At 41.2% G+C, this 12972-nt stretch overlaps 1 protein-coding gene across 1 annotated transcript; it reads right to left on the bottom strand.

The window, feature by feature from the left end:
* Nucleotides 1-250: 250 nt before the first annotated feature.
* LOC129405573 (interferon-induced very large GTPase 1-like) lies at nucleotides 251-7699 on the bottom strand. The gene has a single exon (XM_055141753.1). It carries the CDS (start codon nucleotides 7598-7600, stop codon nucleotides 515-517), a length of 7086 nt encoding a protein of 2361 aa, XP_054997728.1. The 5' UTR covers nucleotides 7601-7699; the 3' UTR covers nucleotides 251-514.
* Nucleotides 7700-12972: the final 5273 nt, after the last annotated feature.

Genomic DNA, 12972 nt, shown 5'->3' with positions numbered 1-12972 from the left:
ATAACACTGCACTTTATTTTTCAGAATCATGAGTTTATTGTGGACTTTTAAATTTAGGTGTAGTAGCTTTTCAAATGTGAAAACAAAATTAAAGCGAAAAGTTAAATTGCAATGTCAAGCAAATCTGTATGCTTTTTTGATATAAACATAAATAAATTTTTAAATTTTACAGCAATCTGTACTTATTTTTATTAATAGTTTTAAAATTGCTTGCTCTGAAAATTTTTATAACATTAGGTGGGTTAAAATTAATATGGCTTGTAGAACAATAGTTTGACATGTGAGGAACCTATTTAAAAGTATTTTGTCATGTTTATGTTTTTAGTAATTCATTTTTGTACTATGAATTGAGTTAAAATGGAAAAGCAGTGATTTAAAAGGTAATATTCAGCTCTTGGAATGCGATGCGATTTTTCTGGTTTTTACGTGAAGATAATAGAGATTGATAATGAGAACTGCTTGATTATTTTATATTATAATACTAAAACTTTTTTGTGTGTGTGATTCTGTGGTATTATTGTTTTCTCAAATCATCAAGCACATTCTGTTTTGTGATGCTGTGCCATGTATCAGGAATTTGGCCCAAACCTTCAAATTTTAACTTGTATTTTTCTTCTAGCTTAGATCTGAAGTGACAGACAAACCATTTCCAGTGTGGCTGGGTGGACGAGTCTGGAGTGATGCTCCATGTGGCATAAACCCCTCCTGCATCTCGATAGGACTTATATGGAAATTCTCTTTTATCATCCACATAAAAGTAACAGTCACTTGCTACTGATGTAGTACAGAAGTAAATGGAAAAGTGGTCTGTTTCATGCCATCTCCGCCCAGTGAGAGCCTCTGGACGATGGAAGGGAGCACTGTGGTCTCCATCATGTGTAGGGATTGTGTTCGTACAAATTGCTCCACAGAAGGGACACTGTTCCCAGCAGCCACAGAGAAGTTCAGAAAGAATGTCACTGATTTCAGACAGCACATTCTCCTTATTAGTACTTAAGCATTTTTGTTCCACGTCCTCCATTGCGGGATCCAAAGCACCACTCATGGCATCTTTGAGAAAAGCAAGATCTTTTATCTCTTGGTGTTCAATGCTTATCAGGTCTTTTCTTGGAAAGGCGAAGTCACTCCCTAGACTATCACAGAACAAATTCAACCACTCTGATGCGGTCTCATTGCTGTTTTTATCTTTAGCAATTTCTATGGAATCATAAATGGCTGAGCGGATGATTTCCTTGATGTCATCTAAATTTTGTTTCAAACTTGACTTCATTTTTTCACTTCCTTCACCTGAGTAATATTTTTGAACTTGACTCACAATGAAACTTTTAATGAAGGATCGTGGATCATGTAGATATTTCCAGTAACTATCAAAGTTTTCTTCTTCTGCCAGAGAGATGAGGATATGTTTCTCCAGGTTAGACCTGTTAGCATTGAATTCAGGGCAGGTTCCTCGAATGTGCCCAACCATCTGACGAACCACTCTTCTCCACAAGGTTGTAGAGACAGCAGGAATGAGTTTGCTCCACAGAAAATCAACAGACGTTTTGATGTTGGTTGCTCCTTCGCAAGATATCTTAAAACTCATAAAGAACTCATTTTTCTTTCTTTCCAGATAGTTTACAGGATCATTTGCTTCTTTGAATGCCCTGTGTATCTCCTTAAAAGTCTTTGAGGCTTTTTTAAATAAACTCAAAGCCAAATCAATTTTATATTCAGTTTTAAAAGTGTATCTTTCGTGGGTGGATACAGATTTCACCTCCTCATCTATTACTCTCAGAATTTCATGGAAATAATAGGAATTGTAGTCATGGTGCTGCTTCTGAACTCTGTCAAGAGTTTCATTAAATCTTGAGACTATGCGTGCAGTAGTCATACTTATGGATTCTTCATCTTGGGCCTCTAATTTCAGAGTCTTCATATTGAAATATTTCTTCTTCATTTGGACATGCTTGTCATATTGGATTTGAAAACTTTCTCCACAATAATTCTTAATGATCTCCACTATGTTATTCTCTTTGTTGAAGTAATGAAGAAGGATATCTTCAGAATCCTTATCAATATTAGGCTTTTTAATAGGATGCTGCTTTGATGTTACATCATAGATCCAGGTTTTCCAAAGCTGATCAAATTTTAAATACAGTTCTTCAGTACTTAACTCTCGGCCCTTGACAGTCAAGGCCAACTGTTGACTTTTTTTCACTATTTCCTTTTCATAAGTTGACAATTTGCTACCCAACTTTTCTTGATTTCTTTTAAAAGTGACCATTTCTTTGACTTTTTTTTGGACATCTGAAATGAGGGCATCTTTCAAAAGTCTTAGCTTATTTTCAAAGCTTCCTTTCCACTGAATCAGAATTTCACTGTCTGGATCACCCTTAAAATATTTTTCCATTTTCTGCTTGATGTCATCATAATGTTTTGAAACTAGAGACTCAAGCATACTTTCTCCAAGAGTCTGTAATTTTCCATTCTGAATCTGGTTCATGAGCTGGTCATGCAAGCCTAGTATATGTCGCCTTAAGTCCCAATTCCAGCAGTTATATATGGTTTCCAGTTTGCTCATGGCCAGGACTTCTTGGGTGTTCCTAAAGCTGAAAATAAAGTTCTCACTCAACAGGGCTCTCCACAGATCTTGAACTCTCATTTTTACATCTGATATCTTCATGATGCTTCTCCTGGATTGCTCTTTGGCGGTTTTGAGAATCTGATACTTGAGTTCCTGAACATTGTGACTGTAGCGAGGATTAGGAGGGGCCATTGGGGGATTGCCATCCCAGAGATGGGCAAAATAGTGGACTTGAGTGCTGACATCAAACTTAATGACATCACTAAAGCAGGTGATATCCGAACACTGCTCTTGTTCAGCTGCTGCAGCTGCCATTTCATCTAGTCTCTGCTCAAACCTCCTTCGTCCTTCCATGGTTTGATCTTTGGCTGTAACTTCCCCTACATTTTGATGAACAAATAGACAACTTGGAGAGATTTTCACTTTTTTTATCCTCAGAAAAGCTTGCACAGTTATTTGTAGAATATCTTGCATTTCTGATGGGTTTTCCCCAAAAATATTGATCAGAGTCAAGTTGGCAAGTCCAATGACAAAAGTCGCCAACTCGTTGTCATGATGTTGGGATTTGTTGCTTAGTTCTGGGGCCCGAAGTCCTTCTGTGTCCACGACAAGTAAATAATCAAATCCGAGTTCTTCTGCAAATGTCTCCTCCACCTTTAGGAGTTGCATGTAAGCTCCCTGGGTGCACCTCCCAGCACTGACAGTGAACTGTAGGCCAAAAAGAGCATTGAGGAGGGTAGATTTTCCTGAACTCTGTATACCTAGGGTAGAGAGAACAAATAGCCTTTTGTCTCCAAGTTTCTCAATGACCTTATCGAAAACAGTTGCCACCCACTTTAAAGGCACGTAGGAAGCTTCCCCATCCATCAACTCAATGGGAACCCCAGATATCATCAACTCTGCAGCGATCTGTGGCAGGGAGATGTAAAGTGTCTCCATAGTTTTGAAGAAGGAACTCTCTTCTAGAACTTCATAGATTTGACCAACTTCCCTGAGAATATGCTCAATTCCCAAGCTACAGTCATTAATCTTTTGGGAGATTGCTTTGACATCATTTTCTAAGTATTTCCGGACATTACTCTTGGAAGACTTATGCTTTTCCGTTTGTACTTCAGACCACAAGCTCTTTTTCTTTGCATTAAGGGTTTCCAGGTATGGTGCAGTTAGTTTGTCCAAAAACACAGTCAGCCATTGCAAGAAGTATAATCTGGTGTGAGTTTCTGAAAGTCCTAGAAATTTAAGGAATTCTTTCATTAAACGGTTGAGTGGGAAGGCATTTTGCAATTGTTTCTGCCTAATTTTTTGTTTCTCTGTCTCTGTCTCACTCTTGTGTTGTTCAATGCTTTGATTCCCCTTTTCTGTCAGATGATAGAGTTCTTTGTCTCTTTTGCACCAATCATGCCACAGTTGTCCCTGAAGGGGTAGTAAACGTTCCTTAATCTGAGTTATTTCGATTTCTTCTAGAAGGCTCAATAAAAACCCTGCCTTTTCTTTGGCTTCTTTGCAGTCTCTCTGGTCTTCATCAATAAAGAATCCTTGTTTACGAGCAATAAGGGCACAGTCTTCTAAACTGTGAGGGGAGTGAGAGTAGTTTAACAAGTTTTTAATAGTAGTTGTGAGTTCCTTTGCTAATTCTGCTTGGTTTCTATTTTTGATACCAATTTTCACTCTTTGGCCAGAAATCTTGGCCATATTTTCTTTATCATCATATAACAAGATGAAAGGTTTTGATGACTGACACAGGTGACGAACACAGTTTCGGTTTTCTTCATTGTCATCAGAAGTTGCCATAAGAATCACAAGGACAGAAGAGACTTCTTGTAGGAATGTGAGCTGCTGCTGATATTCTTTTGCATTTCCATGAAGATTGGCAACGGTCAAGCAACTGTCAAACCTGTCCTCTTCTTGCCCTGCAGGACAGAACCAGCAGATTTCTACCACACCCCCCATCAAGAGACAGTCCTTGCTGCTCCCTTTGCAATGTCTGTGAAAAAAGATATCATGTTTCCGTTGACTGAGAAGGCAGTTCATGATCTGAGATTTGGAAGCAGAAAAGCCATTTCCAATTCTAATAAAAGTTACAATGGAAGTAGGAACTTTGCACATCTGCTGATTATTGAAATTGTTGTTCTCATTTGGTGATTTTTTTCTTTCCTGCCAGCTTCTCCTAATTTGACTGAGAGACCAAAGATAAAATTCAATTTGAGAATTGCAGGGATTGGGCACAAGAAGGGGGAGGGCAAATTGACAAATGGAAAGTTTTCCCAAAATATACTGTCTGGCAAAATCATCTGCACAGTGAAGAATTGACATCTGAATGTCCATTGGGTGGATATTGGATCTGGGAATGGTTGCTGAAATGGCATTTTCACTGTCTTCAAAATCATCTTCAAAGGGATCAAAAGTCTCATTACCATGATTTAATGTGCCTGAAGAGATTTGACTCTCTATTTCTTGGTCATTGTCACAAACCAGGTATCTCAGTCCATAATCTAGCATTAGTAACTTCTGCAAAAAATGAAAGGGGAGTTCCTGTTCAATGCTGGGTTTGTTATTGTGCACAGACATCTTGTAGATCAAATGGAAATCAGCCCTGGTCATCTTTTGGGGAAACTTATCTGTTAGGCCTAGACGCTGGAGTAATTCTAGAAGAATTCTATTTTTGTGGACCTCGAACACATACTTGTCAGTGTTATCTGTTTCATTGGATGGCTTCTTTTCATAGAGGAGACTCTGTAAGTCTTTCCTCACATCATCCATATTCACTGAAGACATGGTGGCAGCACAGTCTCCATTTATAAGCAATCTCAAGTCTTTCTCTAGGTTTTCCCAATCATACATCACAAAGTTGTTAAGGACATGGGCAACTTCTGCAGTCAACACATGTCCAATGTACTCTCTAATCAGTGCCAACCGTTGTGATTTCTCTTCTGGAGAAACAGCTGTGACTGCAAAAGTAGCTGTCAAACCTGTAAGCACCAGGAAAGCCTGAGCCCTGTAGTTGCAAATATTTTGGAGCTCCTGGTGTTTATTATGGGCAACTTGCATTTCATTCAGTACAAAAGATAATTCCTCACTCCCCAGAAGATGCTGAAAAGTATTGTTAACCACATTATATCCTACACAAACTGCAATGGAAAGCAGCAAGAGCTGTGTTTCTGGCTGCTGTGTTTCTTGGAGGTGATTCAAGATGCAGCCAAGGGACACACTGACTTTATAAGTGGCCTGTCTTTGAGCTTCCTCCACTTCTTCTGGGGACTTTGATTTGGCTTCTTCTTCCATGAGACCACTTTGGGTTTTTTTTAGTACTTTTATTAACTCAGAAAATTGAGTGATATTGATATCCTCTTGTTCTGATTCTGATTGGAAGAGCCACTTCATTATGGAATGTTTCTGGGGAAAGTTTTTCACACTGTAGATATGAGGATCCAGTAGGCTGCGCAACTGAGACTTAATGAATTGATTGTTGTTAGTGGAAGAATTTTTGCACAAATTGACAGTATTTACCAGAAAATTCTGCAGACTCCAATCTGCAAGGCACATGCTAATCCAGCAGCTGTATCCTTTCTCTCTTCTAGACAACAGTTGCATGAAATCTATCAGTTGCTTAAGTTGCTCTTCTGGGTCAGATACCTCCCAGGATTTCACAGTCTCTAGGAACTCCCTAGCCTCCTTTTGAGCACTCAGCAAATCTTCTCCTGCTTGGATCTGGGCAGTAAGTCCAGTCAAGTGGTTATAGTTCTCTATCAGGCACGTAGCTACCTGAAAATTATCCGTAAAATCATTTTTATGGTTGGACAGAATGATTTCCCAAATGGGTACCAATTGAAGCCCCCTGTCAATGACACACCAGGTCTGATTACTGGCAATGAGGCCAGATTTCCACTGAATAAGGCTATTTGTTTCTAGTGGGCCACCTGTCTGGGTTATAGATAATTGTACCCTTGTTTTGAGGTTTTTGGAGACTGTATTCTGAGAGGATGCGTCAGAATGAGAGGATGACACATCTCCTCCTGCAGCAGCAGTCATGCCAAAGCCACCGTAGCTGCCTCTTATGTAGGCATTTAGCATTTCTCCTGACTGCTGTTTTACTTTCATCAGCTCCTCACTTTGGAAACCCTGCGAAACGGCCTTCCACCAGTAGATTCCTCCCAGGTGTAGAGGACCTTCATTTGCATGAGATCCAAACCTCTGGAAGAAATTTTCAGTCCTGCCCCTCAGAACATGGACTCTGTCTGGGCCTGCCAGGTGACTGAGAAGGTTTTCAATGCACTTCAATTCCTGAAGAGCTGCCTTGGAGAGCTGGAGTTGATCATGGGGAAATTGGCAGGAGACCAGTGGGACATACATGAACTTGGTGGAGCAGAAATAAGAGTGCTCAGAATGCAACTGCTTGGTTTCCGTGGATTCTGAATGTTGGCTGTGATCCATTCCAGCTTCCAAACTACATCCCCAGCCACTGCCTTTGCCTATGGTAGAGGCACTGAATCCCAGCTTTTCTATTTTCTGTGTGAAGATGGATTCTTCTTGGGAAGATGTAAATTCCTTTGTTTCCATACGTGTGCCCTGCTCAGGCCCAAAGAGTGAGAATTCTTTGGGGACACTGAGTAGCTCCTCTCTCCTTTCTAGCAGGTCACTTTGGAAGGGAGTTTTATAAATTCCCTGCAGGGCCAGCCCTCCAGACGCCAAGCTCACCAACTCTTTAGCTGGGAGGTTTTGGGTTTGGGGCAGTGTCTGCTCTGTGGAGTTGAGTTGTTTCAGCATGTTTTCTATGACTTCTTTAAGTGATTTTTCCAGGGATGGCCAAATCTCAATGGGGATCTCCATTGCTTGCCTCAGTTCTTCCTCTTTTCTCCTTACTGCCTCTTCCTGTCCTTGCCTCCCTTCAGTCAGCATGTCTCTTAACTCCTTTAGTATCTGCTCTGCCTGCTTCTTCTTTTCCTCTGAAGATTTTTTCTGAGATTCCTGTAAATCTGAAAGGCTACTTGACTGAGACATGTTAAATGACTTCCCCAGAGCACTTTCTCCTGGCATTGTTGTCAGGTGAGATTTCAGCTGCTTAAGATCTTTTTCTTCTAGCTGTTGTAAAACATGGGAAAACTTTCAGGAGTTGGTGAATCTTGGGCAACCAATGTTTTCTTCAGTACTTTTTAGAGTTCTTTCTTTTTTTCACCTTTGAGCTGGCCGCACCAGGGGTTGTCTCTACTGGGCCAAGACTGCAGAAAAAAATAATAGTTACTCTGAGTCATGACATTGGAATGTATCATCAATATGACCTAGAGTATAGTGTACTAAAATTTGATTTGACTAGATTTTCTAATCTTTTCACTTTCAAGATATTTTATTAATACTGTTAAAATTCTACTTCCTGCTGGGCACCTTGTGGGTATTGTTATTCTCAACATTAATTGCCGAGTAGAATGTAGTAACACTGTTTGTGATATACAGACTAATTTCATGGAGATTGTTAAACTGAGGATTAGAAATGAAGGAGCATATGTATGAGTTTCAAAGGCCTATACTGAATTTCAAACCAGAGGAATGCAATCTATGTCCTTCCCTGTATTCTGTTATATAGAATTTTGTTAACTGGCTCCCATTCTGTTGCTTTGTGACTTCCCAGGAGGTTTCATGATGTTTATTTTCTCTGGAGCACATAAATTCATACTGGACTATCAATATTATAGTGTTGCCCAGTTTCATTAAACAGCTCTGCTGGCATTCCTCCTCCTACAAGTGGTTCTTTTGGAGTTGTGGGATCTTATGCTAAGGGACTGAAGGAATCTTTCCAAGATGTGCATTTATAAAAAGCTGAATAGGTCTACAAGGGTAATAGAAATAGATAAACACAGTGAATAAGCCCAAACCAAACTACTCTCTCTTGTTCTGTTTGGGAAACAAAACTCATATTTCTGACCTGTACAGCAAGCCACAGATGAAAGAGTATTTGCAGAATTCCAGTCTTCTTGAGTGGAGTTCCAGCATGAATTTTGTTGGGTTCTATGGTGCTGAATTATTTGATGGTTATCGCCTTCCCTATCAAGAAAAATGAGAATGTTGACTGAGAACATGGTGACCAGTTGTGTACGACATGGCTGGAGGAGTACATTTATCTTCTACCCATCCCAGAATTTTGAATCAGAATCTTCATGACTAAGAGAAGGGAACAATTAAGACCAGAATACATAGAAGAATATCCAAACACCAAATAGGTATCACAGGCTATTAAAGGCAGTGTTTTCTTTTTTTTAATTTAAATTTTTTTAAATTCTTAATTAGTGAATCATCGTGAGGGTACAGTTACAGATTTATACATTTTTGTGCTCATGTTTCCCCCATACAAAGTTCGAGAACCCATCCCTTCACCTTAAAGGCAGTGTTTTCTTTTGACTCTGCTTACTACATCAGCAGGAAGTCCTCCCATGAAACTCTAGGAGACTCTCATGTTGATGCCTTCACACTTAGTCCTTGGAAACCTTAATACACTGAATGCTAAGCCTTACTCCCCCTGCTCTATATTTATTTCCTTCAATATTTCCTTCAACATCAGTAGTGTGAGGTAATTTGGTTGAGTAATATCAAAACCAGATATTAAGTATGTAATTTCACCAGGGAAAGGGTGAAATTACATACTTGGAATATTGTATCAACGTGTAAAAGAAAAGGGTAAGGTCTCAGTCATCATTTGCTCAGTTATAGGACCAAGAGAACATAAAGTAGAGGGTAGTTAAAGCTGAACAATTATTCCACAAAAGAGAGTAAAACGGTAGAGGAATAGTACCGTACTTGTGAAATATGCAAACATAATTGTGCCAACATAACCCATGTGAAATCTAGTAAGATTTGATGATGTATCTCATACAATTGTGAAAAAGAAAGCAATGTAAAATTATAAGGACATTAAAAATCAAGAAAGTTAAAGATGCTTCCAGACTCTGAGTCAGGTTGAGACTCATCTGTCTAATAGGGGCCAGGTGAACAAACCGCCCACCCAAACAGAGCCCAGGCAGATGAGAACCTCCACACTCCACAATCAATGCAATGCTCAAGCCCAGACTCCACTGCTCCAGATGAACCTAATCCTGAAGAACTTAGGTTTGCAGGCTTTCTGACTGAAATCCCCAGGCTCTTGTGGAGTGGGGAATGGGCTCCCTAGACCCATTTTTCTGTTCTTCTGGGAGCCTGGTAGTATGCCCATGAACTACCTCTGGTGTCAGATAAATTCATTAACCAGCCATGATCCAGAGACTCAAATATCAAAAGAGAACAAGAAGCTGCAAATATGCTTCCAGACCCTAAAGTCACCATCCAGTTAAAAATTTAACTCCAGCTGTATCACCCCATTCAAAACTTTAGAATCCCTAGATCTAATGTGGCCATGTCTGTACACCACTGATATACCAGATATAGCACACCACATTGTATGGGATGTAAAGTAGAGGGTAGTCAATCTCAATTAAGAAAATGCTAACACCCAAGGCTTAATGTTTAACAACATGTCAGAAATCTCTTATACAGGGGCTTAATGACTCCATAGTGAGATACAACAATCTTCACATAGTTTCTTCTAAGAAAACCTTTTTTGACCATTTTAGTGAATTATTGATCACTGTATCACTGTCATCCTGTTGTTCATCAATTTACTCGAGCGGGCGCCAGTAAGGTCCCCATTTGTCCCAGGCCTGAGAATTTAGCAGCCTCTCCTTACTCTTTCCCAATGCTGCTGTATTGGAGGCTCTTTGAGGGTCAGGGGAATGAGACCCATTATTGTTACTGTCTTTAGCATATTGAGTATGCCACGGGTAGCTTGCCAGGCTCTGCCAAGTGGGCAGGATACTCTTGGTAGCTTGCCAGGATCTCTGATATATATATATATACATATATATATATATATATTTCCCTCTATTATTTGTTGCCTACTGTCTGAACCCCATCAAATATGATGTGGTAATTATGGAAAATGGGTAAGGGGTGTCTTACGATGTGTCCAGGAATATGTTCACTTATATGTGAGGATCGGCCTGAGCATGTGAGAAGTGGCCTGGAGCATGGCAGTGGTTGGGCAATGGTGGTCAGTTGCAAGGGCTGGGTCCCTTGGGGTGGGGAGGGCTCTCACCTGCCCCCCCTCTGGGGCACCCCAATTGAAAACAGCCTGGAATGGAGTTCTGTGACATAGTTAGGGGAGCCTCATTTTATGCTCCCTTCTGGGAGAAGCAGCCATGAGTTCTGGAGGATGTCCAATGAGGAGATTATCTGGCTCCAGCAGAGGGTGGCTTATGGGTGTGACCCCTGGGTTGCCGGAGACTGGGAGAAGCAGGCAGAGGATCTCTGCTCCCGGATTCCATTAAGCCCAGAGTCCAAGGTCACAAAGTTCTGCATGACCTGGCTTCCATGGGACTTCACTCATGCGTGAGGCTCGGCTCCAGCATGAGGAAAGCAGCCTGGAGCGTGGCGGCAGTTGGGTAGTGGCAGTCAACTGTTATTCATAACAAGCAATATTAATTATTTAGGGCCTGCTATGGGGGCAGGCTTGAGCGGTGGTTGGGAAAAATGGAAATAATGGTGGTGGGATTGGTGTTGGAATATTGAATGTAGGAAATCGTCACGAACAACTTTATAAACATAAATAATTAAAAAATAAATAAAAATCAAGAAAACATGACATTGCCAAAAGATAATTAGAATTCACCAATAGAGCCTGCCTAACACCTTCCAACACCTTTACAGGGAGGAAAGTTGCCTGGACTCTCCTGGAGTCCGATGCCTGCCTGAAGGCACAGCGGTCAGTCCCTTAGCCTTGTCTGCTTCTCATTGCCTCCGTGATAGATAATGAATCATGCCTGGACTTTGTATCAGTAAGGTGCACACCTGATTCCTCACCCAGGACTTCCTTTCAGCTCATAACCCATGAAGGCAAGTACAGCTCCAGAAAAAATAAAGAAAAGAGGAATCAGTGGACAGTGACAATGCCCTCGGGAAATCCCATGCACAGATCTCTCTAATCGGCTGAATGTGGATTTCAAAATTATAGTGATTAATCTGCTTATTGGATTGAAGGAAATAATAGATGAGAATTTCAGCAAGGGATCAGAACTTTGCCCACAAATAGGAGAAAAATAAAAACTACAAAAGGTGGTATAATGAGCAAAGTAACAAAATTAGCAGAATGCGTCAGCAGAACAGAAGACACGATGCATGAAGCTATTCATAATGAATAAAAGAAGAAAATAGAAAGAAAAACAAAGGGATTAGGAGATAGAACAAAGGTTAGCCATTTCAAGTGAGAACCTAGGCCAGATTAGATTCTCAGGAAGACATGGTTCTCAGAGTATTGCCATATGTAGCCCTGGAGACTTCCTAGCACCACCAAGTGTGGCCCCAAAGGCCTCCAGAAAACCAGGGCATGCCAAATATCCCTGGCATAGCATTATATCCTTGAGCCTTTGCATTGAACCAAAGACCCATGACAACAAATCGCCATTGGTCCCTGGACCTCCTAAGCTTGAGAGGGACTCCATCAAAATTGTCACTGTCACCTTCTCCAGATGGAGCCCTGGCGACACTGCGCAGCAACTAACACGGCTCCAGGACTCGGGACTGGGACACATCCGAGCCGCGGGGGGGCACTGAAGTGGGGTGGCGCCAGCCCAAAACTCCAAGTGGTCCCGGCCGCCGGAAGTCACGCCCTCGACCCACCCTCGGCGCCATCTTCCACAATCAATACAGGCATTCTGGTGAGCAGCGCGGCCCGGAAAATGCTCCGGACCCGAATTGGGGCCAGCAACACCGGGGGGCCGGAAGGAGGAGGTGCCGCCAGCACACCTTCTCCAGATGGAGCCCTGGGGACACTGCACAGCAACTAACACGGCTCCAGGATTCGGAACTGGGACACATCCGAGCCGTAAGCGGCCGCGCGTCCTTTTTTAAAACCTGAAAACATACAATCTTTTAATGGAAAACTAATTATCAAATGCTTCCTTATTAGGGTTATCTTGTTTGGGGGTATAACTCCCACAACAATAGTGAGTTTTGTGTTGAAATATTGAACGTAATCAAGGTGAAGAGAAAATGAAGTGAAATTCATCAGTTATACAGTTGGGGTGGGGGGCGGGGGGTATACTGGGGATTTTGGTGGTGGAATATGGGCACTGGTGAAGGGATGGTGTTTGAATATGGTATAACTGAGTCATAAACCCGAGAACTCTGTAATTTTCCACATGGTGATAAAATTTAAAAAAATAAATAAATAAAAAGTCACTGTCATTGTCACTGTCATCCCATTGCTCATTGATTTGCTCAAGCGGGCACCATTAATGTCTCTATTGTGAGATTTGTTGTTACTATTTTTGGCATACCAAATATGCCACGGGTAGCTTGCCAGGCTCTGCTGTGTGGGCGAGATACTC

The sequence above is a fragment of the Sorex araneus genome, chromosome 6 (genome assembly GCF_027595985.1).
Source record: "Sorex araneus isolate mSorAra2 chromosome 6, mSorAra2.pri, whole genome shotgun sequence".
NCBI lineage: Eukaryota > Metazoa > Chordata > Mammalia > Eulipotyphla > Soricidae > Sorex > Sorex araneus.
Note: the sequence above shows the minus strand (reverse complement) of the source record. Positions and strands in the feature narration are given on the sequence as shown.

What these genes read in the sequence shown, in the direction of transcription:
- LOC129405573 (XM_055141753.1), bottom strand. Translation starts at nt 7,600, where the DNA reads ATGCCAGGAGAAAGTGCTCTGGGGAAGTCATTTAACATGTCTCAGTCA.